We start from the raw sequence: 26,926 nt of genomic DNA, 5'->3' as shown, positions 1-26,926 counted from the left end.
GGGGAAACACGCTGCCAGTAAACATTTGCGTGGTATGTCTTTGAAGGCTTCAAGGCAGACTAAATGGAATAATTGTGAAGACGTATTATTTATAATACAACAAATCTTCCCCACAAGATATAGGTCTCCATTAATCTAGTACCCAACTGCTTTTAAGTGCATTTTTTAATGTGTTTACCCTGCTAAGGGAGTTATGTTTTATTATCTCCATTTTGCATTTGGGGAATTGAGGTACTGGGAGATTAATAGATTTGCTCGAGGTTACATAGCAAATCTCCAGCAAAGCACAAACGCAGACCAAGTGTCCCAGATTGTTCTTCTGCACTGGATGTAGCCATCGATATGCCAGGACACATTAAAACATCAAAGGTATCTTGGGATGCGAGTTGTTCCTATATATATAAAAAAAGGCCCATCTCATGCAAGCAAGCAACATTGCATTGGAGTCAACAGAAGTTCATCTATTTACATGAAAGCTGAAGCAAAGTCTGGAGCTGTTATTGGAATATCCTCATTTTTCTATCCATCCAATGCATTTAACCCAAATTCACACATATCTTTTCACTGACAGGACCTGCTGCATCTGGCAAACAACCTATTCACTGATAAAGATTGACTGATACAGTCTTACATTTCACATAATACCGTCTGAAGTCAGATATTGCTTCATGTCTCACTCAAACTTAGTGGAACTGCAGGGGGGTTCAGCTTTTGAAAGTCTGCCCGCATACCGAAGCTGCTAAATGTGGATTTGGGACCCTTGCTGTGGTACAATGGCTTTCTGTATTGCGTGGTTTGGTTTTGATCTTGACTTACGAGAAAAAACGGTGGCAATTAACATCTGAATCTTTCACAGTACTCTACACCAGAAGCCCTTTGGGTGAATGGTTTTACGGGATTCAGTAGGAGAAAAATCTCTCTCCTTATGTCCTCTTCGCCAGCTCTCCACTAAGTCAACCTCCCTGGAGATGGGACCTATACGGGTCTCTAGTCCATAGTGGAGTTTGGGGAACTGGGAACACTGCAAGTCCCTCTCTCCTATTCCCCACATGCCAGCTCAGTCCCCTCAGTGAAACTGGAATGTCGAAGCTTTCAAGAGGATGATGCTTCCATTAATTTCCAAGCCCCAGTTTAAACCCAAGCGTAAATGGAATTTGAATGAGTAGGGCTGATAGCAATGGGAGCAGGATAATCTGTGCCTCCAGATACCTACGCATGCCCTTGTCAGCACATAGATGGAGGTATCATAAAACCTCTATGTCCCACCACAAAAAACAAAAAAAACAGCAAAAAACCAACACCACAAAAAAACACTAACAAAAAAACCCCCAAGGGCTTTGCCTAAAGCATCTTGCCTGGGGAAGGTAGTCATGGGAGCTTAGATTATTCATTTCCAAGACTAAAAGCTCCCTTTGGTGCAGCGAAGTGAGCTGCACCAAAGGAATTCTATGGAGAACATGGGACTGGTGACCTGTGTCTCCTCAGCATGGACTACGGGCCCATTTTAGCTCACAAAAACATCAGTGGCATAGCTCAGTAAGTTTGCTCTGCAAGTCATCGCATCTAAATCAGTCTCATGACTAGAGCAAGCAAGATTTAGTCCTCACTGAAAAGCTGCCACCAAAGAGCCTATAAGAAGGTTTCATTTAGCGAGCAGCAAGTACTTTCTCACAGCAGGGGCAGATTTTCTTTTCCATTTAAGGTCAGGAATACGCACAGGTAAACAGCAGCGATGCACCTTTAGGCTGCTCCATGCCTCAGCTCACTTCGAATAAGGCTACCCCAGGGAGGGGAGGTGGTTTTGAGGCAAAATACAAGACTGAGGAACTCGGATATTATTATCCTTCTTCACCAAGGTAAGCCACGTTCAGAACATGATACTCTGCCTCCAGCACAGAGTTTGGGCTGCTCAAGACATGTTCGACATCCCCCCCTCTTAAAGATCGTTCAGTATCAAATGTTCGCCAGTGTTTTGAACAGCTAAACAATGAATTTTCCCACTGCCTCTCCTGCTAATGACGAGTGAATAAAGAATCCCCTAGGGAATTTCCCTTCATCTGCTCACGAGTGCCACTTCGCTAGTCACATTTATCTGACAAATCTTACAGATGGCTTGGCACGAGCTTGCAACAAGCACACCATCTTTGGAGCTGGGATTGGCCGCCCGAGCCACGCGACGCTTTCTGTGGCAAATTGGGCAAGCCTGCGGGAGAGCCCCATACCAGCAATCGCTACTGGAAAAATACCCCTAGCAAATGTAAAGCTTCATCCAGAGCTGTTTCAGGAGAAGACACCAATGAAGGTGATAGCATTTCCGACACCACAGCCGCCCCACGATGAAAAGAGTCTCTTGGCACAGGCAAAGTTGTGCTCTGACCCAGACAGAAAGACATCCTGGAAAATGACTCCCATTGAGTCATTTTCCTGCTGTTATTGTGCTGAATGCCTTTCTGTTAAAGACGAATTTTCCCCGTTAAAATAATGGGGAAGAGAATATAAAGACCCATCTGCAGACCACATTTTCAGAGGGGTTTTTGTTTGTTTTCCAACATTGTCTGTGAAATGTTGGTTAAGTCTTTCGAGCTCTTTCCAGATGTGTACTCTCCTTATGCTATGTACCCAACTCCAATTCCAGTTTGAAAGCTGTTTGACTCAGGCAAACGAATAGCAGAATTTTAAAACAGCCACAAACAGTAAAACCAGGGCTTTGTACAATCCCATAGGTACTATAGATGGGACCATCCAAACACAGACCCTTCTAATCCACCAAGAAAATGCCCTTAAGACCTGTTCAGAGCCAGACTTAAACCCATAAAATCCAGGAAATTCAGAGATAAGCCTGGATATCTGGACTGATATTCTGTCCTCAGTTCACCTTACTGGGTAAATGTTAATGAATGCATTTGTTTATTCCCTACACTTCTATGCAGAGAATATCAACAATCTGATATTATGGGAGGAGGTGAAATTTTTTCTCCTGTATGTATGTGTGTAGGAGTTGCTCAATATAATTTATTCTCTTTCACAATAAGACTTTACAGCTCCTTGAGCCTTTCAGAGCTCTGAAGCTATGCAGGGTCTGTCTTGTAAAGCTTCGGAGGCCTCGAAGGAAAATCAGTTATTACAGGAAATGGAGCCGATTTTCAGTACTCCACAGCCTCTCTCCTCTGTTCATATTAAGCAGGTATTCCATCACAAAACATCATCCAGATGCATTTCACTGAGCATCTGAACCCAGACCCTCACAGGCAACACGAGACCAAGTTCCCCAGACCGAAGGACAACTGGAGCACATAACACCTCTGGAGCAGTGACTTGTGTCCACCCGCTGCAACAACCTGCGTAGCAGAATTACCACGTGGATTACAAGTGGAAGAACGGCCACACCGGTCCACCTAGCCCAGCATTGAGTCTCCTGTAGTGGTCAGACAGCCAGAAAACAGTAGAAGCACAGCAACTACTTACGCTATTTCCCTCACATTTCTGCTAGCCTCCAGCTATTTTCAGATCAAGGTATTTCCTAAGCCAGATGTGGTTTCTAGCTACTTAGTAATCCTCCATGCATTTCTTTACACAAACTTGTCCAGTCATCCTTTGAATCCTAATAAGCTTTTAGCCTCCACAGCCACCTTTGGCAGTGAATTCCTGGTGTCCACTACCAGTTACACAGAGAACATCTCCTTTTGTTTGCTTTCAGCCTGGCTTCTTCTAGTTTATTTATTGACCTTAACTGATGTACTGCCACAGAACAAACAGTCCCTGCCCACCTTCTGACTGATGCTGCTGCCTTGCAGAATTCACTCCTGCCCCACCAAAGTCTCTTCTCCAGGCCAAGGAGTTTCAGCCTAATTTATTGTTCCTCACATGTAAGCCGTTCAGCTCAGCATTTTTATCTTTCTCTCGACTATTTCAAGTTCTGCTATGTTTGAGATGAGCAGTCCAGAACTGCTTGTGCTATTCAAGGTAGTGGGAAATATGGCTGAAGTATAAACCATCTCCTTTTCCTTTCGAGCTCCTAGTATGACTGTTTCACTTCACACTCAGGAAACACTATGCTTCTCATGTTAGAGGCAGTACAAAGTAGCTAAAAGGCTCATCCTTAGTTTTATAAGAAACCTGCAAAGTATCAGAGAAGTAGACTAAAATCTCCAGGGTCTATTCCAATAATGGGAAGTCCGGCGATACTTTCCAATGCTGAATCTTAGCCCTGGTGACTTGGCAAATTCCAGTTTGGACAAAGTTCCCTTACAATTTTTTTAAATTGTATGAAGCAGTCTTAATTTGAGTTATAAAATTATGTACAGCCCTACTCTTTCACCCCATCAATGGTGAATACCATGACTGATGCATACTTTGGGTCTTGCTACATTCAAGAACATGTGTCTGACCTTCCAGCTGGGCTCTGAGCAAAACAAGTCCCAAGGTCCTGACACTCTCAATCTAGATACTACAACTGTGAAAGGAGGTTCCTGCAGAAAGGTTGAATAAAACCCGTAGCCACAGCCATCTCTACCCACCTACAGAGCACCATACATCTTTGCTACCATCAGCTGTTCTTCTCTCCCTGTCCCCAAAATACACAGTGCAAATAAGTTCAGCCTGAGCAAAGACTCTGCAGCATGAGAAGGCAGATGTGTCAGAGACTCTGTGAAGTCTGCTGAAGGTTTTGCTATTGCCAGCTAATTTGATGTAGAAGATATGCAGATAGTATTGTGATGGGCAGCCCCACAAGCCCGTAAGATAGATAAAACTTCCAATTATGACAAAATTCGTCCCTGGTAAAAATGGCACTATTCCATCGAAATCAATAAGGTTGCACCTGTGAATGCCAGCTGTGAATTGAGTCCATGGTTCTCAAATGATGTAAAGTGCTTCAGGAGGAAAGATGCTATATTTAGGTGCCATATTATTGCTATGTAGACATTTTCATAACCCCTAATTATGGGGCTTTTTTTTGCAAGCTCTGTAGTATTAACTGGATTGGATAAATATATAATTAGAGAGTGTTTCAACATGCACACTCTTGATGCTAGAAGCTTTATCAGCTCTTTCTTTCCTTCATGATCTGTTTTGCTTTTCTTTTAAAGCTGTTTCTATCAATTACGGCAAGATTTACTCAGAGCCCCAATAAAGGGTCACTGCAGACATCCCAGCGGAATAGAAGAGCACTACATTTATGTTCCAGAACTCTTCTGTTTTCCAGAAAGACACCTCTGGGTTGTCATTGTATAACAACATTGCCAGAAGCTAAGCTGATCAGACAGAAAAGAAAAAACACACCAACAACAGAACAACAGCAACAAAGAACTTTTCAGATGTTCCCTGACCCCAAATTATTTATAGGCTAAGGGTTCGTACTCCAACAGCTTCAACAGAAGGTCTGCTGCCCAAATATTAGCTGGATCCTGCTCCTCTCTTCTGCCAGTGGACAGAAAGGAAGACCCAAGGAGGTTCTTCATTTTCTGCACGGTGCCAGAGATGCACAAATAGCTTCAAAGATCTCTAGATAGGAGGTAGATACACCCCTGCCTAAAAGAACAACCACCCTGACAAATTACTAAATTAGTTGACAGGGAAAAGGCAAGTTACCTTTTTTCCCAGCATCCTGCTTTGTCAAATTAAAATATACCATTAACATTTAAATCCAACTAGTCCTACAAGAGTGGGGAAAAAAAAAAAGTAGCACCAGCGTTTTCCTTTCTAGGTGTTGATGAAGCCTGTATTATCATTTACTGCTAACCAAAAAAAGCCTTAAACAAATACACTGCTTCTCCCTTTTCTGATCAGGCAAGGCCAATAAGTTATTTGCCAGATTCTTTCAGATGTGTTTATGAACTTTTTCCTCTTACACCAGCTTACACCCAGTGCGAATTTGAAAAGCTAAATTACAAGTATAAACAATTCCAAACAGAAGTTAATAATAGAAAGAATTAAGAACATTGCTAGAGTGACATGACACGGATGCTGTATTATTAAATAAACGGCACACAATGGTGTTATGACATGAGTCATAATGCCTGATGCCGTGAACATATTGCAGAAAAGAACAATAGCTTCTATCACCAGCTACGGAGGTACACAGAGCACAATATCGGGAGCCTGACTGCTGACTGATCTAAAGCAAGGGTTTTGTCTACAAGCCAACAAGGATAAATTCACACCTGGTGCAAAGAGGTGCAACTGAACGGAAGTTCACGGAGTTGCAGCATCTTCAGCTAGGCTCTGATATCGCACGGAAAGCGCTACGGGCTTTGCTCCGTGCAGTCCTGCAGCCTGTTTATGACTGTAATTGACTGGGGAATTCTGATTTGGTAGGATTTTGAATCCACTTTCCACAGGTGTGAATAACTAAATCTGGCCCTACATTAACACCAGCAGATTTTTAAGCCCAGCAAGTCACAGAGCACATCTGAATGGTTGTAATGTTCAACGTCACCACAAGAAAGCCTGTCAGAGACAGAAAACTGGTGGCCATCAGAACACGGACTTGTTTGCCATTCCTTTTGTTGTTATATCCAGTAACTGTGGACTGCAACTGGTGATGCTGAAGATTCTTGTACGAGTTGGCACATTCACAAGCATGGAATCAAATCCCAGGGTGCACTTACAGTATATGCTTCCTGTAATTAAAAGTCTATTTGTGGCACACAGAGTAGAAAAAGCTTTCATTTGGGGTAAAACTTAAACGTAGCTTTACTTTCCCTGCTTGATGCAGTAACCCAATTCGAGGAGATACGGTCTGGAAGCAATGTTGTCGGAGCTTCACATGCCTACAGTTGTCAGGGAAAGGGGGCAAGAAAATGAGAACAATGTAAAGGGAACCCACCTATAAATTAAATATAGGGCTTGATTCATTGTCATGCACTGTTAATGTAGCAATTCCGACCACTGTGGTGGGCAGCTAATATAAACAGAGCTGGCTTACACCCTAAGTCTCTGTGCCTATCATGTAGCCAGCGAGAAACACTGTCCACTTAGATGGGGTCGACTCTGCCCGAGTGTCACGCAGCAGCTCGCAGTATAGGAAGCACGGCCCAACCGAGGATGCGTGACCAGAGCACTATGATGTTCTGGCTCTCTCTCAGCTTTTACAGCAGCACTCGGGACCCCTGGCAGCTGTCCTAAAGGCAGCCTCAAGGTTGCTCCGAACTGTGCTAAAGACCAAACCAGCTTCTGAACAATTTCAAAACAGGGGTTGAGCAAACGTGGTTTGCTGTGCTCTCTTGGATGTGGAGCTGGCTGGAGCACAGCCACATCTGAGAAGAGGCTGCCTTCTCTTCAGCCATCACAAGGGCACCTACCTACCACATACTTAATGGCAGACAACATACTGAGGATGAGATACTCAAAAGCCAAGAAATCTACTCAAACCAGTGGGTAGTTACCCTGCATTACCTCCAGTCTATCATCAGGGTCCCCCAAAATACATTTTATTACAGAGGTATTAATATGGTAGAAGTTGATTTGCTTAGAGAAAGCCTTGCGTTTCTTGTCTGTGTGTGTTTACACATAAAATGCCTGCTCACCCATGCAAACATGCCACCCCAATCAAGCCAAACATACACAATGCATATAAAACATAAATAAATACTTATGAGTCACCGATAACCACCTCATAAATTACATGGTCTTACAAAGTATCACTGCTAAAGATAATTCATACAATTGGATACAAAATACACACATACGACTCTCATTAAGACAGATAAGAGTTGTTTGTTTCCTTTCACAAGGGCCCAAGACCTTAATTTACAAGGTCCTGAATTATTTTTTTTTAAGCTTGGAGTCCCACAGCTAGGTCAGTTCCAAAACCTGACCCAAAAACAATCCAGAAGAGACCAAACCTGATTACAGAGAACATAGTGAATAGGAGATGGGACATAGCAGGGTCCAGAAGTCCAAAAGCCCAGCCTGCACCAGCTCACAGGAGCTGGATCTGGCAGCATTTATAACCCTTTATCTTCAAATGGATGTCACTTCAGCATCCACCTCTCCTACCTCGCTCCTGCCGCGCTGCCCAGGACTGGCTCCCCCATCACCCAAGCGAGGAGCTGAGCTCTGACCGCAGGAAAGCGTGGCCGCTGCAGCTCTTCCACAGCTCGTGACAAACTCTTCTGTGGGAACAGGCACAAGCCACCCCATCCGACAAAGCAGAGAGGGGCAAGATCAGCCCTGCAGCCTCCCCTTGGGCAAAACTGAAATGCCACTTTGGTACCACTTGACTGACACAGCCCAAACACGGCGTGTTTGTTTTGCTGACACATAGGTTTAAGTTTGCTCCCCAGCCACATCTTCTTTCGCCTTGGATACAATAGTCATCTTCATAGCACTTATTATAACATATTGCAGCAATAACGTGCAATTATCCTCAAAAACAAAGCAAAAGCTCAAGATAAAAATAACAGGCACTGAGCACACTTACCAGCTGGAGGAAGGCAGCGAGGCAGCACTAGCTGCAGCCCTAAAATGGCTGTGCTGTAGTAGGCTACAGCTGCCTCTCCCGGCCTGATTTGAAAGGCCAGTCTGCAGGAGGACAGGCGGGGACGTGGGTCCTCTCCAAAAGCAGGTCCAAAGTGAGAAGGAGCAGGCAGCAGCCAGGCCCTGCAGGGCTGTCGTTAGGTCAAGTTGTGCCTCACCTGGGGCCTGTGCACTTTGCAGCTGGGTTCAAGGATGGCGTTTGGGCCAGGCAAGAGCTTGAAACGCTCGGCACCTGGGAGGGCTGATCCTTTCGTTAGGGGAAGCCCATCAGGTGCTCAGCAACTCCAGCTCTCACGCTGGGTCTTCTTCCTTGATGGTCATGTCTGACCCAGGGAAATCAATACAGCTCTTGGGTTTTCTTTTCGCCGTTTTTCCTGTTTTGCTGGCTAGGCCTACTTTGTCTTTGCCCACGACAGATTCGTACACGGACCCCTCTATCTCCTCGCTTTCACAACAATGTACCCTGAAAGCAAATTATAGTGGGGGGAAAAAAAACACTTTCAAGGACCAAAAAGAGGGAACCGATGAATTTAATAAAAGTACTGGTGTAAAATTCTCCTTGGCAGACCATAAAGGTGGCAAATCTGATCAAGTGTAAGGAAGCTATACACATATCTTAGGCCTGTGATGGCTTCACAGCTCTCAGGTTGTGGCCTGTGTGTCAAAACTTGACATCTCTGCTTTGTTCAAGGAAGACCGGTTAGAGCTGCACACATTCAAGGAGGGCCTCTGTTGAATAGAATTGGCCAAATCAGATTAAAAACCCAATATCTATGATGAAGGCTGCAGGCTGCCTGCTCAGAGAGGTTCCACTGATGTGAACCAGAGGCTTCTTGCATGTGGTTAGGGCCTAAATTTGATACTGGAATTTAAAAACAAATTAAGATTCCCATGTAATATTGACTTCTTTTTTTTTTCTAGAGTAAAAGATTTTACAGCATGGAATGCTATATGCAGTGGTTACATGAGTCCAAGTAATTGTACCAATTATATAATTTGATATAATTGCACTAATTACATAAACACATAATAATGAAATATAAGTTATTCCAAGAGCTAAACTGGAAGAACATTAAAGAGCCTAAATCTGCTCCCACTTATTCTAGTACAAATCAGAAACAATTCCCCTGAAATCAATGAAGTTACCCAAATAAAATTGGCCCCTACCATTACAAGCAGCCAGGTAAATCCAGCTTTTGGTTGAAGGGCACCAACTGGGCAAGCAAATGAAAGCTACTGGGGTATTTTGTACTGACAGAGACTGCTAATTCCTGGACAAATTCCAGTGTTTGCAGGGAAATTCTCCCTGTGTTCATGACCAGATTAGGAGTCTTCTCCTCTTGTTCTGATCTGTCACGCAGCATCTGTGGGTTTTGCTAAATCTTTTAGCTGCCGATGCTAAAGCAAAAAAAAAAAAAAATTTTTTTAGAAATACTGAGAATTAGCTGGGTGCAACCAAGAAAACCAGATTCAGGTATGTCTTTAGTTATATTGGTGCCAACCTGAATTACATCTGCAGATTTTAGGAGAGCTACCGCAGAATGACACCAGTATTAACAGAAACAGACTCTCCTCTTAGACAAAAATTTGTACTTCTGATCCATTTTGTAAAACTTTCTTCAACCCTTCACACTAGAAACCACCCCAAACAAAAATTATTCTTAAGAAGGATTCATTCGGTGAGGGGTTTCACTCTTCTCCTAAGGCAGGGGGAGCGCAGCAATTAATTTCAGCTGCTGACTTCATCTCTCATAAAGTACCAAAGCAAAGAAGGTAAGACCTGGCAATTTTGGAGCAGGTGTCTATTATGTGTGGAAATGCGTGACGTATGCAGAGTTAATCCACCAAGTACTCTGTTGCACCACAGCGTGACAGTCACCCCATTCACACCATCCTCAGTAACACCAGTGGGAGACCCAGGCGCAGGGACGGGGGTTTGCCTCTATTAGAATATTTTGAAGGACAACAATTTCCCAGCTGCAGAGATTGATTCTGCTGCATGATAGAATACAATGATTTAGCATTTATAGGACCAAATTCAAAGCCTATCAGAGACAAGGGAGAGACACGTAGTCACCTTGGCGGGGGGGGTATAGACCTGACCCAGATGGTTTTGTAGACACGGTACCTAACTTAGCATAAGGCCATGAAACTGGATGCTGAATTTTATAAGGATGGGAATGACAGACAGGAAAATAAAACCAAAAGTTTTCAAAAGCAGACATCAAGTTTGGGCATCTTACTTTTCATTTTGCCTGATTTCAAAAACGCAGGAGGTGGAAGCTGCAAAAAAATGGTGTTCCTGCAGCTCCCTGCAAAAAACGAGCAAGAGCAGTAGCTTTGTCACATCTCCCAAAAATCAAGCCCAAACTGTCTCAGATCGGCCCCTCAAAATTAAAGGCCTTTTTAAATTTTATTTCATTTTAGCCTTAGAAATCTTTTGACAGGTTGCCATTGGCACCAGGACTCAGGAATTCCTCACTGTGTGCAGGGTGCCGAGCAGTGAGTGACTCCACACTGCAGAAAACTCAAAGTGTGTTCTGTCCAGATTGATTTCCAGAGATTGTCTCACACAGAATACAACGACTTGGGAATCTGGACTATGGGTCTTCCACTCACGGATGATGCCCCTCACACCATACTGATTCATGCTCTTCTTTCCAGTTCTGTTTCTGCCCATGAACATCAGGGCCGGAGCTGCAAATGGGGTGCAGGGAAGGCAGGGGAAGAAAACTGGAAGCTTTCTACCAAGGAAAGGGGTGTTCTTTGCTGGTCGTTGAGAAGAGTTCGGGATCCTGGAGCTGCTTGTGGGTTTGTGGAGGGACGCAGAGCACAGCCTGCCCTTGCTCCCGATGGCATCCTGCCTGCCTGCAGTTCCCGGCTCCCTGGGGCTGCGGGTCCAAATCCCACGTGGAGAGACTCTGGTCTCCTCCTGGGAGGGCCCACAAGTCTCAGTGTCCCATGCAGGGCTTGGCTTTGACCCCAGAAAGCAACGACTTTCAATTAAGAATGAAACCCAACTGGACCCAGCCTCCGGGGCCTTGCATTCAATGGGCAATATGTCTTAATATAACCCATTTTTAAAAGTGCAGCCCAGTCTTATTAATGAAGACTGTGTCATATTAGGTCAAATGTGCCTTCAGACTGATGGGACGTGTATTTGCCACTGATTTCAAGGGGAATTTATTGAACTTACCAGTAGCACAGTTGACCCAGGGAACAAAGACAGGGGAGAAGGCTGCCAAGAGATAGAGCAGGAGCAGCGAGCAGTGGCTTTGACAATGAACGTGCCGTTTGAGGTTGTGAGAAAGCTATGAAATATTCAAAAAATTTGGTCTGGGGAGCAAAGTTCTGCGCAGCAGGTTGTTGACACAGCTACAGCAAATTGCTCCTAGAGGTCTCCCGAAACAAAGCCATTTAACCCCAGTGTCTGGGTTTAGTGGGGAGGGGTGGGCAGGCAGAGCTGCGCCTGAATGTGAATTGTAACTAGAACCCATCATTAGTTGCAAGAACTTGCTTCTTCGACACTTTCCAAGTCTCAGGGTCAGATGCAACGTTTGCTAAGTCAACAGAGGTCCTTCTGTCAGCTTCAGCTGGCATTTGCTCAGGTCTCCAGGAGGAAGAATTTATCTGTGAAGATCAATGAAATCAATATCTGGATATATGCGCAGCTGATGAGAATTTCTACAAGTATTTTTCAACATTTTGGGGGTTTATTAGTTAAAGGGGACATAATTTAACTCAAAAACCCTCTCCTTGGTACCAACTAATTAGAAAAAAAAAAAGCGGTCAAACTTAGTATTGACGTCTTTTTCCTGGAAGTGCTTTCCACATTATTTTTTTTACCTCTTGTAACCGCTCAGGGAGTGACCTAGACAAGGAGTAACATTCTTACACAGCAGGTGAACCAGGAACTGGCTGTGAAGGACCTGCAGGTATGTGGAACAGCGCTGCTCCTGTGCCCGGAGACCCTGCACGCAGGCAGATAGAAAGCAGCAGATGCTCACATGTGTAGACAGCAACAAAACTAGAGCGTAACATTTTTAGGATCGCAGCTGAGCTCTCAGACAAGGCTTTCTGCAATGACTAATTCGACTACGGTCTACTGCGACAGTTCACCGGCTGCAGCCGCATTCGGTCCCGAAAGTAAGCAAGTTTCTCCAGATGTTACACGCCGATAAAAAAAAAAAAAAGCAGAAAAAAAAAAAAGCACATCCAGTTTTCAATCTTTTTATTTATTTAAACTGTACACAGATGTAAAATACTTCAACAGCAAATCTAAGTGAAAATTGTTTGGTTTAAATTATTATGGAACAGAACCTAAAAGGAACTTTATTAAATAAACATAAAAATTGGATTTAAAGGATGCACATATTGTAATGTATTCTACAATAGTCTTTTTTTTTTTTCACTCTACGTTCCATGTGCGTATGGTATAGAAAAGACACTGAATAGAACAAACAGAATCCATTTTGTACCCTGAAACAATTGGTAGGCCTCGTGAGGGATTGCTCAGTATGACTACATGATATATGATGGCTTTGCCATCTCATAAAAATTATAACTAATATGTTGGCCTCTTTGGTTCCAAAATTTATGTATAATACATTTAACTGTATTCATTTTTTGCTGCTATAAAAATAACATTTTTTTCAAATGGCAGTTTTTTGACTAATCATGCAACTAAATCAGTGCAAACATTAAAAGCAATCATTCGCTTTAAAAAAGAAGCAAAAGATTTAATTTCAAGTATAAAAAAATATAAAAAAGTCATATCATAAGTCCAGTTTTGTCTAGTATGGGTCAACACTTTAAATTGCATAGCTCATGCGGCACCTGTTTACCTAGATAGTGAGCAAAGATAAGTGCACTATCAAGTACCACTTTTCAAGGCATTGAAATTTGCAAGTGCTATTATACGTGCATTCAAGCAGTTTGCAAGTGCTATGCTGTATCATTATTTTCTGATCTTTATGGCCATCCTCGACACCTCCTGGTAAGGAAATTGAAAGCACTCTCCTCTCTTCTCCTTTCCAAGACTTGTTAAAACGTTCCTCGCCTGTTATTTAAAAGCACTGCATTTTTCAGAACGTCTCCGCTCTGTTACTGTCACTCCTCTTTAGGGTTCATTGGTTTAGTCGTGGTGGCGGTTGCTTGTTTGCTCATCCCCCACGTGACGTGCTCTTGCCGAGTCCCCTGTTGAAGAACACAGGTGATTGAAACTTTGACTTTTCTTTCTCCCAACAGTGAGAGATGCCAACGGTCACCACAGTCCAGATGCGTTATCGGATCCCCTTTTCCAAGACACGGTGGGAATAGCCATCCACAGGTCGCCAGTGGGCAGTTAAAGCATCGGATCACGCCAGCCCAGCTTGTGACTTCGCAACGGTCGGATGTTAGAAATACAGCAGTTGCTTACGCCTCTGTCCCCTTTTCTCTCTCTCTGATGGTACCACGCGATTCCTTACTGGAAGTGCTGTAGGAAGATGCGCGTATCTGTGATGTTTATATTTAGATAAATTTAAATTAAGAGGAAGTGATCACCTCCCAAGGCAGGTGTCCTGCAGCTTCCCATTAGACCTAAGAGGTGACAGTCGACTTTTTTTTTTATTATTATTTTTTTATCTTTTTTTTTTATTTTATTTTCTAAGTTTGGTCATTTTCGACACCTGCGTGCAAGAATACGTCGTGTTCTCGCAGTCTGTGCTTTTGCCTGAGCAAAGGGAGCTCATTTCGGTGTGACTTCACCGGCAGGCGGGGAAAACAGCTGCTCAGCCGTTCACTCGTACTGGCAGGCATTTAGGTCCGTCGTCACTGGTCACTGACTTTCTGTGCTCATGTCCCTTTTCCGAGCTGCCTCATATGTGTGTGTGTGTGTGTGTGTGTATGAGCGCGTGTTTGTGTGTGTGCCCACGTTTCGTGTGTGTGTGCGCACGTGTGTGTCTTTAAGATATTTCATAGCATTAACTTATAAGTGGTAGAATATATAAGTGTCCAAGATCCACAAACTGCCACTGTCCTGACACCAAAGTGAAATGATTTTTTTTTTCTTTTTTTTTTTTTTTGTCAAACTTTTCCACAGTGACTTTCCAACACTGATGCCTGGATACACAGTGAAACTTCCTCCAACACCATCTCGTACGGGAATGTTTCTCTCTCTCTCTCTCGCCCTCTCTCTCTCTCTCTCTCCCCCCCAAAAAAACACACCTTAAATCAAGCACAACCACATTCTTCCACAATCATATTGGGAACGTCCCTTTTCACAATGTTGTATTCATCATCAAAGTACAGCATTGACATTGTGCTAAGTTTGGTTGGAATGCAACAGGAGTTCACGGTGCCCGGGTTCAGCCCCCGCATTCGGTACTGATTCACGACGGCGGTGTGAAAGGAGGAAGCCGACCCCGGGACGCCGGCCAAGTAGGCCGGGCAGCTCCCTTCACAGTAATTCCCATAGTAACCTGATGGTGCTATGATCCAGTCATTCCACCCAATGAGTCTAAAGTCAATGTAAAACTGTTGCCTGCAACATAGATTGGTCCTGCCATCGCACTCCAGGCCTCTTTTCCGGATCCTGTGTTTGTTATCGGCGAGGCGGGCTTGCACCACTAAAAAAGGCCGGTGGGATTCCTCCCCGGGGTCCACATAAATTGGCAGCACTGAATACTCTTCACAGCCCTCACATTGAACATCCAAGTTCAGTCTCCTTTCTCCTCTCTCAAACAGAGCCTGGATCGCCTCTGTCATGGGAAAAGTGTGCCAACCACTTCTTTTGAGATCAACTTTCTTTTCAACCACATTCCACTTGTTGCTAGTGTCCGGGTCTTGGAAATAGACTTTGACTCTTACTTTTCGCCTGCTGCCTTTCTCTAAGACATATGGAAGCAGCTTCAAGTAAAGCCACAGGCTGGCTTGAACGACAAACAAGTTCTGGTTCCCTTCATTCGAGATGAAGAAATAGAGGCGGACTCTAGATGAGGCCAGATCGTCTGCAAGATAAGGAGAGATCAGCAAGATTAAGTCAAAAAGGAAACGTTAGCTTGTGTGCCATTCGGGATTCGGGGAGAAGGCTAGAGCACAGCGGACCGAGGGAGCGGCAGCGGGGCTGTGCCGGCCAGAAGGCACGCACTGAATCAGATATCCCCAATTTGCAATCGAAACGCATTGAAAAGGGACTTCCCACAGCAACGGTCATCACCAGGCTGCAGTCGGATGTGTCAGACCCACAGACACCAGTAAGAGCTCTCCAGAATATGGGGTTTTTCCAGCCAGCCCAGCTTTAAAGACGCTACAGCAGCATCTTGAAAAGACCAGCACTCGGACTCTGCTATCTCATCGGTTTAAGAATAGTTTTAACTTTCAGCTACCCGCCGATTCTCACGGGGACAGCCCTTTCAATAACCACTGAAACGCCAATGCCAAACCAGGGATTCTCTTTCGATTTTCACATATTCTCGATGCAGTTTAACAGAGAGGATTCATGAGACGGAGGGGAAAATATTTCAGTAATGTGCCTGCTTGTCCAGCACATCAAGCTAACCCCCACTTAGTCTGGTAGAATATCTGCTACTATTAATTGTTTCGATCTCTGCCTTTTCGCCCCAAAACGACAAACTCCCATACACGGCGAGGCAAGGAAGCGGTTGCTCTCGCTGTAACGCCGTTACTGGCTGTTCTCAATACGCTTTTCAATAACACCAGAATTAAAGGAGCGAAATTATCACGGAAAAGCAAATGTCACCAAATGTCTGACATAACCCCTTATTTGTAAACAAAAGAGCCTGCTGCATCAAATGTTTCAGAAATACCAGCGGCCCCACTGCAATTTTGTACTATAGGTCCTAACCGAATTTGGCATAGGTGATAAATGTGCGAGCTGGCCTTTACGGCAGAGATTGTAATTCTGGTCCTTGAATGAAAGCCTCCCAATCGCTATTTAAAATTATTGCTGGAAAGGCATTTTCTCATCTGCCCTTATCTGTTTTCGCTTCTTTCTGTACAGTGCCAAATGTAGATTTTTTTTTCTTCCTTCTCTTTTCCTAAGAATCTTTATTATTTTTGTCAATCTCTGAATGGGATTTTTTGCATGGTCGGTGTCTTCATTTGTTACCCTACATGCCTTTCAAATGTGCCTCCAGGGCCCATTCGGTACCTTGTAATATTTCAGGGACAAAAATTTTCACTGTGTTTCCCTATGTTTTACATAAAGTCGATTTTGGAAGTGTTACAAAAGCCAGCGATTGATTGAATACTAAATGGAAGTACGAGCCCACCCCAGATCTCCCCAGAACAGCCTATTTAAAAATAATAAACCCAAACAGGTACCCTAAGAAAGCCTTTTGCATGTTAGTAAACACACAACTTCTTTATAAACTGTGGCGACAGTGACAGAAAAAGAACAGTACGGTGTTGCTGCACCGATCCACATCACTTGTGTTGTGTGAGATTGTGTGTGCCCATAAATTTTGTATGTGAATATAACAAGCATATGTATAATGCAACAGATCCCATAGATACTGTAAATGTATATGCCTTTGGTAAGTGGGAGGGTAGATAAAGAAGATGAGTGGGCAGTATACAGGATAGAAAGAGATTTATTTTGCGGACAAATGATATCTAGATGCCACAGGAAGATAGAGAGAGAAAAAAATGAACTGAGCGATGGAGCGATGAAGGAAAGGAGAGATGGGCAGATAGACAGGAGAGAGCTAATTTGCAGAGTGACGGTGCTATGGCCAGATGTGCAAAGTTCACAAGCACAGCGGCTGCCTGGATAAACTGCTGGAATGCTACGCTGAAGAGATTCAGTGACACATAACTGCAACGGCTGGACAGGACTGAGATGGCTGGTACCGTGGGGATGGATGGCACAGTTAGTAAACGGACAGATGGATGGACAGAGAGGAGACAGGCACACTTGGGAGGAGGCTGCACGCAGTGGACGAACAGACAAGGCCAACACTACAAATGAAAGCTAAATAAATGGGAAACGAATGGAAAGGGAGGACGGGCGAACGCAAGCCTCAACAGACAGATGCATGCAGTGAACCAGATGAATGTGCCGGGCAAGCAGATGAGGCAAGGGACACAAGAGATGGAGCAGGACAGGCGGAGAAGGGACAGTTGGGACACACAGGGACAGAGGCAAGCCATGGTGCAGGTGGAAGGTCCGCCAGAGGGAAGCCGGGGAGCACAGAGGCCACAGAGGGATGGAGAGAGGCAGCGAGGGGAGATGCAGGGCACAACCCAGGGGAGAAGCACAGGGACACAAGCAAGGAGGACGGGAGGGAGCTGGCAGGGCCAGGGCGAGATGGTGCGGGGCAGAGGGGAGAACGGATGAGGCGGAGGCCATGCAAGTGAGCCCGGCAGCAGGCAGGGGGACAGGCAGGGGACACAGGGGGTCAGGCAAGGAGGACAGGCAGGGGACACGGGGGGTCAAGCAAGGGCGGTCAGGAGAACTGCCAGGGGTCAGGCAGGGGGACAGAGAGGGCGGACAGGAGGGCAGGCAGGGCAAGTGGGAGGCCTGACAGGGGTCGAGCCGGGGGACTGCGAGGGGTGGCGGCAGGACGGGCAGGGAGCGCGGCAGGGCAGGGGCCCGGGGCCGGCCCGGGCAGGGGCGAGCGGGCGGCGGGGGGCGCGGGGCCGGGCGGCGCCCACCTGTCTCGGCGAAGCTGATGATCTCGGAGACGGGGTCGTGGGCCGGGGGCCCGGCGCTCGCCTGCCCGTCCAGGCTGGGGATCTCCACGCGTCCGTCCTCCCGCACCTTGCCGGCGTGCAGCTTGCGCAGCGCCGTGACCATGGCCGCCTTGGGCACGGCGTGCGTGATGTTGGGCCGGTCCCGCATCTGCAGCCGGCTCAGGATGTGCCTCTTCACCGCCTCCAGGAAATCCCCGTCCACCTTGCCCGGCTCCTCGGGCCGCCGGAAGCCGCAGGAGGTGCATGTGTCCTGCGGGGAGCCGCCGGCGGGGGCCGGCGGGGTCGGGGTGGCCGCGGCGCCCAGCAGGAGCAGCCCGCAGGCCAGCAGCGCGGCCAGCACCCCCCGGCGAGCCGCCCCGTCCATGGCGGAGGAGCGGGGGGCCGAGCTGGGGGCCGCCCCGAAGCGCCGCAGGGAGCCCGTCTGCAGGCAGCGCCGCTCGGTGCGCTCCGCGGAGCGGAGGGGGCGGTGGCAGCCAAGCTGGGGGGCCGCAACCGCTCCGCGCAAGGGGGGGAGCCGCGGCGGAGGGAGGGGGGCGCCCGGGGAAGCGGCGTGTGCCGCCGGGGAAGGCGGGGGGGGTGGGGGGGTGGGGGGGTGGGGGAGGCTGCACGCGCAGGCACCGAGGGCGAAGTTGGGGGGTGGAGGGGTGGGGGGGGGAACGGGGAGGGGGGCAGCAGGCTTGGCGTGCACGGAGAGCCCGGCTCCACGGGGGAGGGGGACGGCAGCAGGTGAGGGGGTGGCTGCGGAGCCCGGGGAGGGGGAGCCGGAGGTGCGAGGGGAGCCGAGGAGCAGGGGGAGGAGGCGGCGGACGCGCTGCCCCGGTGCCCCGTGGCGCTTCAGAGGGGCATCCCCGGGCGCAGCCGGTCCTGGTCCATCGCTCGCTTCGGCAGGTCCTGGCGGGCCGCGGAGAGGAGCTCCTTAGTCCAGCGTCATTGAGGGGGGTCAGGGGAGATAAACGAAGCAGATTTATATACAATCCAATTTATAGCCTGGAAGGAGGGGGGGTGGGGGGTGCGGGGGGGTGGGGGGGAGAAATGCCACTTGTACCCCCCCGCCCACTCCGCCCCCGCAAGACAACAATCCACAGGCCGTGGGTGCAGGTCTCTCAGCAGGTCGGCTCCGCGCCGCGCCGCTCGGTTGTCCCCCCTTCAGCGCCCGCCGCTTCTCAACGTGCCATCAAAGTTGACCCGGAGCATAGCTGGGGAGGGGGCCGGGGGCGGCGGGGAGGGGGTGCGCGGCTGGCAGCTCCACAGTTGCGAGTCTTCTCCCCCCACCGCCCCGCTTATTATTAGCGAGATGCTTTTATTTTCAAAAGCAGCCCCGCGGAGGGTCCGGAGTCCGGCGAGGATGATGCTGCGGCGGCGCCCGGCGCGGCCCCCCCCCGCCGCGGGCAGCGGCACCGCACGCTGCGCGGCCGCGGAGCGGAGCGGGGAATCGGCGCGATCCCGGCGATCCCAGGAGAAGCTGCACGGATCCACTCGGTCGGACCAGCTCTTCGGCTCGCTCCCTCGCTCGCTCTTTTTAAACAATATCTCCCTTGTTGGTGGTTTGGGTTTTATTATTATTATTGTTATTATTATTTTAAGTGTGATTTTTGTTGTTGTTGTTGCTGCTGCTGCTCCAGTTAATCTGTCTCTCCCTCTCTCTCCTTTCTCTCTCTCCGCGTCTTTTTGATCTTTCGCTCGCCTTGTGCTGGCTTGAACGCTGTGTTTTGTTTTGTTTTGTTTTTTTTTAACGCGTCTGATGTTCTCTCTCGGATCTGCAGTGGAAGGTCTCGGGGAAGCGGCTCGCTCCTCGCTTATCTTCCTCTGATCTCCTCCTGCTAATTTTCCCCCCCTGCAAAATCACGACATTGTGGCACTTTCTACTGAAACTTTTATACAGGAGTTAAAACCACGTGGGAACTCCAACCTATAACAGAGACGCCATGGGTTCCTCACTATTTAGGAGATTAAGTTAAGTCTTTTGCCCCCTGGGCTATTACAGTAACTTCCTGATGTGGAAATATTAACTATGCTGTTTCTTTAACTCCCCCCCCCCACCCCCACCCCGTCCCCTCCCTCCCTCCCGGTTCCTGCAAACACACCCACGGCACACCGACCCGCGTCCCCCGTCCCGTCCCCCGGCAGGACGGACGCATCCCGAGCGGCAGCAGCCCCGCTGTGTCGTGTCCCCCCTCCAAGTCCCCCCCCCTCCTCGTTGTTCCTTGCCTTTTAAGCACTTGAAAGAAAGTCATTAGAAAGTTTACCGTCGGGTTGGCTTTTGCGACGGGGCGGGTTTTTGTTTGTTTGTTTGTTTGTTTGTTTGAATGGGGCGGGTGGCGGGAGTTGTGTGCGTGTGCGCGCGTTTTCCGTGGGGCAGGAGGGACGCGGAGCCGGGGATGGGGCGGGGGGGCGGCTCGGTGCGGAGGGGAGATAACGGGAAATCCGCGCTCCCGTAGACGCGGTGGGGCAGCAGCTCACCTGCGCGGTGCCCCCCGGCCCCGGGGATGGGGGGGGGGGGGGGGGGCGCCGAGCGGACGAACGTCCGCTCGGCGCCCCCCCCCCCACCCCATCCCCGGGGCCGGGGGGCACCGCGCAGGTGAGCCGCGGTGGCTTGCGCCTTCCTCCGCGCTGCTCCGCGGCCGCTGCGCGCCGCCGCCGCGGGGAAGCCTGAGCAGAGGGCGCCCCCTCTGGGCCGCCCAGGGAAACGGGCGGCGTGTTGCCGGGGGGGGGGGGGGGTGTGCGTGTCACCGGGGAAGCGGTGATGCTCAGTACTGGGGGACAGTCGGGAGCTGAGCATCCCTGCAGGGAACGGGGCTGCCGGCTGCGCTAACTACGTCTTCTATTTATTAATATTTTTTTTTTCCTTTTAATAAAGAAAATTCTCCCTCCAAGAATGAAAGCAAATCTCAAGACCTTCCTCTTTTTTTTTTTCACTGCGCCGAATGCTGGTTTTCAAGGGGCAGAAGCAGGACGCCCAGCTTCTGTGCACAGAGCCTTCTGTGCATTTCGGTTTTTAAAAGAAGAATAAAACTTCTTATATATTCCTGGACTGCACACACACGTGAGCTCTGTTAGTTGTCACTAATACAAGCAACACAGGAGCGGAAAGAGGGTCAACTGGAGGATCAGCTCATCGCTGCGATTTAAGAATGAAAGGGACAAACTCTCATAATAAATGTTTTTCATCATAAATATTTTCCTTCTTGTTCTGTGCTGCAAAAGGAAAGACGCTTAATGCCGTGCTTCAAAATCACATTGCAGTCCCAATCTGATTGTTCCTCTTGGTTTTAATATAAACACGGTCTAATTGCATATACAGCATTGTAAATCAAATCCTCAGTATCACTGGAGCTACCCTGATAGGAGATCAGCATTAGATAGAGTATTTCCTCCCTACCAGTAACAGCTTTTGAATGGAAAGACTGGAATGTAAAAAAAGAAATAATGCTAAAAATCCAATCACTCTGACATCCTGTGAGCTAATAAGAGCACGTGAATGCAACAAGCTTAGTACTTCACAGTAATTAATTTGACAGCAAAGAGCTAACAAGAAAACAACAGGCAGAGCAGTGATGACTGGTTCACAGAGGTCACTGTCAAACAAAAAATAGGTGCCAACACAGTCCCTCTCGCTTTGAAAACAACTATTTCATTGCCCCAGTGAGAATGAAATGCCAAAAGGGAAAATATTGTGTCTTTGGTGCGGATGACAAACCCGGGAAGGTATTTCTAGTAGTAAAACAAGGTAGAGGTTTTCCTTTTTACATAGAGTGATTTTTAATCATCGCTGTTACTCACTGCAGTGGCATGTTTTGGCTTCTTTTTTTTTTTTCCCCCCTCTTTCTTTGGGTTAGCCAAAGCCATTTTGCATATTCAAATATTGGGAAGACTTATCTTCTCTAGCAATAACTACAAACTAATACACTAATAACCTCTACTGTTATTTAAAATGTGTCCAACAGCATTCTAGAGGCAGCTCTCACAATGGACTTTCTCTGGCTTCCTCCTAGAGAGGAACTTAATCAAACCTCAGATGCTTTCGGGCAGAAGAGCCTACAGGGAGAGCAAACAGGGTTAAGAGAACGAAATGTGCCGTTTGGTTTGTAATCTCGCTCAGGGAGCACGGCCTATTGACTGAGCCATAAAGCTCGGTTAATTTTAAGATCTCCTCAGCTTTCAGTCCTTTTCCCTTGGGCACAAACTTGTTGCTTACACATAGTGGCTGAACTATCAGGGGAAGGGTGGCTTCGCACTCCCCCCCCACCGCGCCGCCCTCCTCCCCTCCTCCCCTCTATTCTATTTGTTCTGAGCTCATCTGTGTGAGGATACATTTTCACACACACCTTCTCAAACCGGCTGCTATTCATCTGATTCAGGGTCACACTTTTCCATACATTAAATGCAGGGGAAAACTGGGAAGGAAATGGCTGGGATTTGTGCTTAATGGGCAAGCGCACAGTTAGCCCGGGAGCCCCGCTGTGAGAAGGTACGGTATCGGACGGTATTTTCTGTAGAAACATCAAGTGTCATGACTGGAATCTGATGCTTATTAAAGCTACTAGTATAATGAAATTAGTATAAACTGAGATCCTCAGCCAGAATCAACTGGCTTGTTTTCGAGGCATCAAACGGCTACAACTCTTCCTCTATAACCTAGATATCTGCTTATGCACATTTATCTCAGGGGGGCGGCAGATGCCCAAGTCACTCTTTTGGAGAGGCCAGTCAGCGCAGCCCTGCGCCGTCCTGAGCCGGGGGGAAGCTCCAGAAACCGTGCAGACAGCGATGGCACGAGGCAGCTCCCTCACCTTTCTGTGCTTACATGACACCCTCAGTGGGACCGTAACAATTTACACTAGCAAAGGATCGGGCCCCTCACACATTGCTCTTAAACCATTAATAATATCTATTAGGTAACCTTACTAATCCCTTTGAGGAAGGATTTTCTTTACTGTACCGATGGCTGAACTGCATAAAGCTTCATATATAAGAGGCCTGGTTTGCACTAGAAATGCTTATCCTTTGATAACCAGCAAATACAAGTTCTACTAGCACAAGCATCTTTTTCTGCAAGCATTTCCCAAATAAAATAGGCTATACTGGCAAAAGCACTTTTTTTTTTTTTTTTTGCTCATATAGCTGCATCTATATGGGGGATTTTTGCACGTAGTGAAACGCAATCTGTTTTAAATGGCACTTCAGAAGAGCATTGCTATCCTGCAGAAGTTTCAAGGCTAGACCTTGAAGTATAAACTTCTGCCTTGTATCTGAAAGCGCTCTTCACAAGGTAGCCATTGTCATCTTGCTGGAAATACAGAGAAAGTGAGACGCGCGGTTACAGGGGCAGGCTGGGAGCACTGTGCTCTATCTGGAATTTGTATCCACGCCATTCTTTTGCCTCAGACGGAATTATGTATCCGTAATCAGACTGATTCCTCACTATGCATGAATACTTTTTAAACAACTGCAACAAAAGCAGAGGATGTTTCAAAAGCACCGTAAATCTGTAGAAGGAAAAGTCCTATTGAAAATCAAGTAGGTAAATGCTGTTTTGAGAGACCTGGACATTTTCTGAACTGGCAAAAGTAGACCTAACTCATGAAAAAATAAACCCACTAAGAGGTTAATCTGGCTCCTTTCCTTGTGCCCATGCTTCTTTAACTGAAAACTGCCTGTTAACAGATATTTGCTCTCTCTCGAAAAAAAGGGTCCTATTGTGAACACCACTTGGGACAAGGGGCTATATCAGGCAGAAACAAAGTACCTGACCAAACTGGGAACTCCTCATCTAAAGCAGGTACAACTGAGAATCTGGAAGATGAGCCACAGAGAAATAAAATAGAGCCCTCAACAGGTTTTGAAGAGCACCTATTGAATGCCAGCTCCTCGCACAAGTGTCAGGGAGGATGGGGACATGGGGCAGGCGGCAGTGCAGGGCTGCAGGGATCATACTCACAGCCTCAGCCTCCCATTCCCACTGCATCTGCTTTAATGTGGCTGTAGTCCCGCTCCCTCCAGCTCAGCTACCTGCTGGTGCCTCCCGGGCAGCATGTTGGCCGATCGGTCCTCTTCAATGGCCCCTTTGCGCTCCGTGAAGGTTTGCATCCAAGCTCCCAGATTCGCTGTAGGGAACAAAGCGCAGGTGGATCTCGTGCACCATCATGAAGCAATGCAGTCAGGTACCTCGCCTCAGGCAGGTCTCCGCACAAAGCAGCATGCGTGCCCTTTGGCAAAGGGACTGAGTTCAGGGATCTGCTTCAATTTCCAAAGTAAAGGGACCGAACACCGTCGGGCGGATACCCCATGTGATACTCAAAAGCTATCCCCTGCTTGGTGACAGCCCAGAAGTGCTCTTGTTTTCCTCGCACAGTCTGTCCTCTGCAGTCCAAAGCTGTAGCCTTATAACCAGGCGGTGACTTCCTCTGAAGTTGCTTGTATTGACCTAAATAGGTTGGGGCGGGTGAGGACACACAGACAACATGAAAAAGCTGTGCTGGTTGCCCAACAAAGAAGTGTCTGCTTTGTGGTGAGCACTTTTAACATATAAGCACTTTTAACATACTGTTAAAGAACATGATTTTCATGTTTGTTTAAGTTCACACCAAAAGCCTTGCAAAGTAGCAAAGTGAGTAAAAATAAAATCTGCATTTAAGTGGTAAACAAAATAGTTAAAACTTGACTTCTCGTAATTTGAACTCTACTTACTGAGACAATGCATTTCAAAGTCGACTGGTGCAATTCTTCTATGCATCCAGCTGTGACTGACACATCTAATAGATCAGGAAAATGAACAGTAGGATGCAGCAACTTTAAAATCATCTCTCATGAGAAAATCAGTGATTATAAGGGGGTGGTGACAAGATGGAGAGGTTTCCCCCCAGTTTTAAATGGAGCTCAGAAGCAAAAAAATCACAGGTACCTTTGCAATGCCATGGGAGAAATGGGATGCAGAAGCTCAAGTCATCTCATGATGGACAACCAGTAGCACCTGACAAGTACCTGAACATAAGCTACCTTCTCTTTTCTACAAGCAAGCAGCACAGTGTAGAAGCAGCGTCTACACCTACTGCCTGTGGGACAGGCTGCAGCCAGAAGACCTGTGCTTAGGCCTGAATTTCTTCCTCTTTACCCCATTTTCACCAGCTGTAAGTTGAGGATGACGGCATTCAACCCTCTGTAAACTGCTTTGAAATTAAGTGGAGAAAAACAGCGTAGAGGAATTCATCCTCTTCATGGAGCTCGACACTAACCGCACGGCCCTGGTGCTGTATGTCAAAAGTTGTTTTTGGTCTCTTCATACTTAATTGTCCAGTTTTGTTTCCATGAGTCTTTTGATATCTCAAACCAAAACTGTTGACTGTTTGCACAAGAACATCAGAGTGCGTTTTTAAAGATGATTGCGATATGGTTGACTGATTCACTCACTGCTGGGGCCAGGAGCAAGGGGCTCCTGTAACAGCACCAGAGTCCCCCAGTTCAAGCAAGGAGGATCTTCCACTGGGGCAGAGCAGTAGCATTGCCACAGCTAGTGGAGCTCCGTCGATGTATCCCAGCTGAGAGATGGCCCACATGACTTACAGTCATTTGCCCAGTGCTATTTAGCCATTGAAGGCCTCTAGCAAGCACATTCAGGATGTCTCACCACCCACGTTTGCTATGTTGACATCAGCTACACGCAAGGTCGTCTGCTACCACACGCTGCTGATATTCCAGTGTTACTAGATTACATGAGAGGGTTATTAACAAAAACTTTGGGATTGCCTTCTGCCCTCCTCAGTATTAATCATTTAAGTCATTGCTGCCTGTCGCCTCATGAAGGAATGGCTTGAACGTGCCATAGGATTAAACCAAAAAGGACTGCAAACTCTATAGAACTTGGGTGCTGACCCAATGCTGCCATTTCTTCCTAAAAACCTGAAAAAGCACATACACCGTGACAGCTCAGGCTGCCCCCTTGACTGAGATGTCCCCTCAAAAGGGTTTTAAGATTATGGAAATTTTTCACTCCCTGGGTTACAAGCTGTTCATATTGTTCTGTTATCTCCCTGCCATGATCTCCTCAGAAGTGGGGCAGCTTATTAACACAGAATAACCTTAAAACTTCCCCACAACTCTTTGCTGTTTCTGAGTAATAGTCTCGCCCCCCAACATTTATTGCTGTGGTTTAGATCCTTACCAAGAGCATTATTAAGAATAAATCATAGTATGTGGAAATATTACTGTGAAATACACTGGTACTATTGTACAAGGATAAGAAAACAAACCACCGCTCCGGAGACAGCAGGAACAGGAGCACATGGATCATATTAAGCAGACTTGGGTCTACCAAACCTACACAGGTACCGGAGTGTTAGGAGGGTGCAGAGCTACAACAGGAAAGCGCGTTGTTCTCAGGTTTTTTGCTTAAAAGATGAGAGACAGGGCCTAGGGGAGGGGAATGCATGAAAAAGAAAAGGATGAACTTTTTTTTTTTTTTGGCTACTCCAGATGGGGTTTTCCTCTGTTTAAATGCTGAAGGACAGAAAGATTTTAAATTAAAATCTTAATAAATATAGCCCTGAGGCTAGTAACATTATTACATCCAAGATGATTACAGCAACCAAGCCACAAAAGAAATATATATATATATATGTATTTATTTGAAGCATAATAAGCCTCAGTATTTAGTTAGAAGAAGGCTAGGCAGCTAACTGACTTCCAAACTAGTGAATTTTCCATTCCGCTCTGCTGAAAGGATAAACCAACACGGCACGTAATTTGCAGAGCTTGA

At 47.0% G+C, this 26,926-nt stretch overlaps 2 protein-coding genes across 2 annotated transcripts; both read right to left on the bottom strand.

Annotated features, from left to right (window-relative positions):
- Positions 1-12,425: 12,425 nt before the first annotated feature.
- INHBB (inhibin subunit beta B) lies at positions 12,426-18,616 on the bottom strand. The gene is made up of 2 exons (XM_074595689.1): positions 18,136-18,616; positions 12,426-15,467 (listed from the first exon to the last, which is right to left on the bottom strand). Exons 1-2 carry the CDS (start codon positions 18,536-18,538, stop codon positions 14,692-14,694), a joined length of 1,179 nt encoding a protein of 392 aa, XP_074451790.1. The 5' UTR covers positions 18,539-18,616; the 3' UTR covers positions 12,426-14,691.
- A 516-nt stretch (positions 18,617-19,132) lies between these two features.
- On the bottom strand, positions 19,133-25,727 carry LOC141745975 (uncharacterized). The gene is made up of 3 exons (XM_074593522.1): positions 25,582-25,727; positions 24,184-24,408; positions 19,133-20,008 (listed from the first exon to the last, which is right to left on the bottom strand). Exons 1-3 carry the CDS (start codon positions 25,725-25,727, stop codon positions 19,321-19,323), a joined length of 1,059 nt encoding a protein of 352 aa, XP_074449623.1. The 3' UTR covers positions 19,133-19,320.
- Between the last annotated feature and the right edge of the window lie 1,199 nt (positions 25,728-26,926).

The sequence above is a fragment of the Larus michahellis genome, chromosome 7, assembly GCF_964199755.1.
Source record: "Larus michahellis chromosome 7, bLarMic1.1, whole genome shotgun sequence".
NCBI classification, from domain to species: domain Eukaryota; kingdom Metazoa; phylum Chordata; class Aves; order Charadriiformes; family Laridae; genus Larus; species Larus michahellis.
The sequence above is the reverse complement of the archived record's forward strand: the minus strand, read 5'-3'. Positions and strand labels throughout refer to the sequence as shown.

Excerpts from the sequence above, each read along its gene's own strand:
- INHBB (XM_074595689.1), bottom strand. The coding sequence starts at position 18,538 with ATGGACGGGGCGGCTCGCCGGGGGGTGCTGGCCGCGCTGCTGGCCTGC. Across the intron at positions 15,468-18,135 it reads CATCAGCTTCGCCGAGACAG|ACGATCTGGCCTCATCTAGA; the intron begins GTGGGCGCCGCC and ends CTTATCTTGCAG.
- LOC141745975 (XM_074593522.1), bottom strand. The coding sequence starts at position 25,727 with ATGTGGGCCATCTCTCAGCTGGGATACATCGACGGAGCTCCACTAGCT. Across the intron at positions 24,409-25,581 it reads CCTTGCTCCTGGCCCCAGCA|ATCCCTGAACTCAGTCCCTT; the intron begins GTGAGTGAATCA and ends AAATTGAAGCAG. Across the intron at positions 20,009-24,183 it reads TGCCCGGGAGGCACCAGCAG|GGGGGGAAAATTAGCAGGAG; the intron begins GTAGCTGAGCTG and ends GTGATTTTGCAG.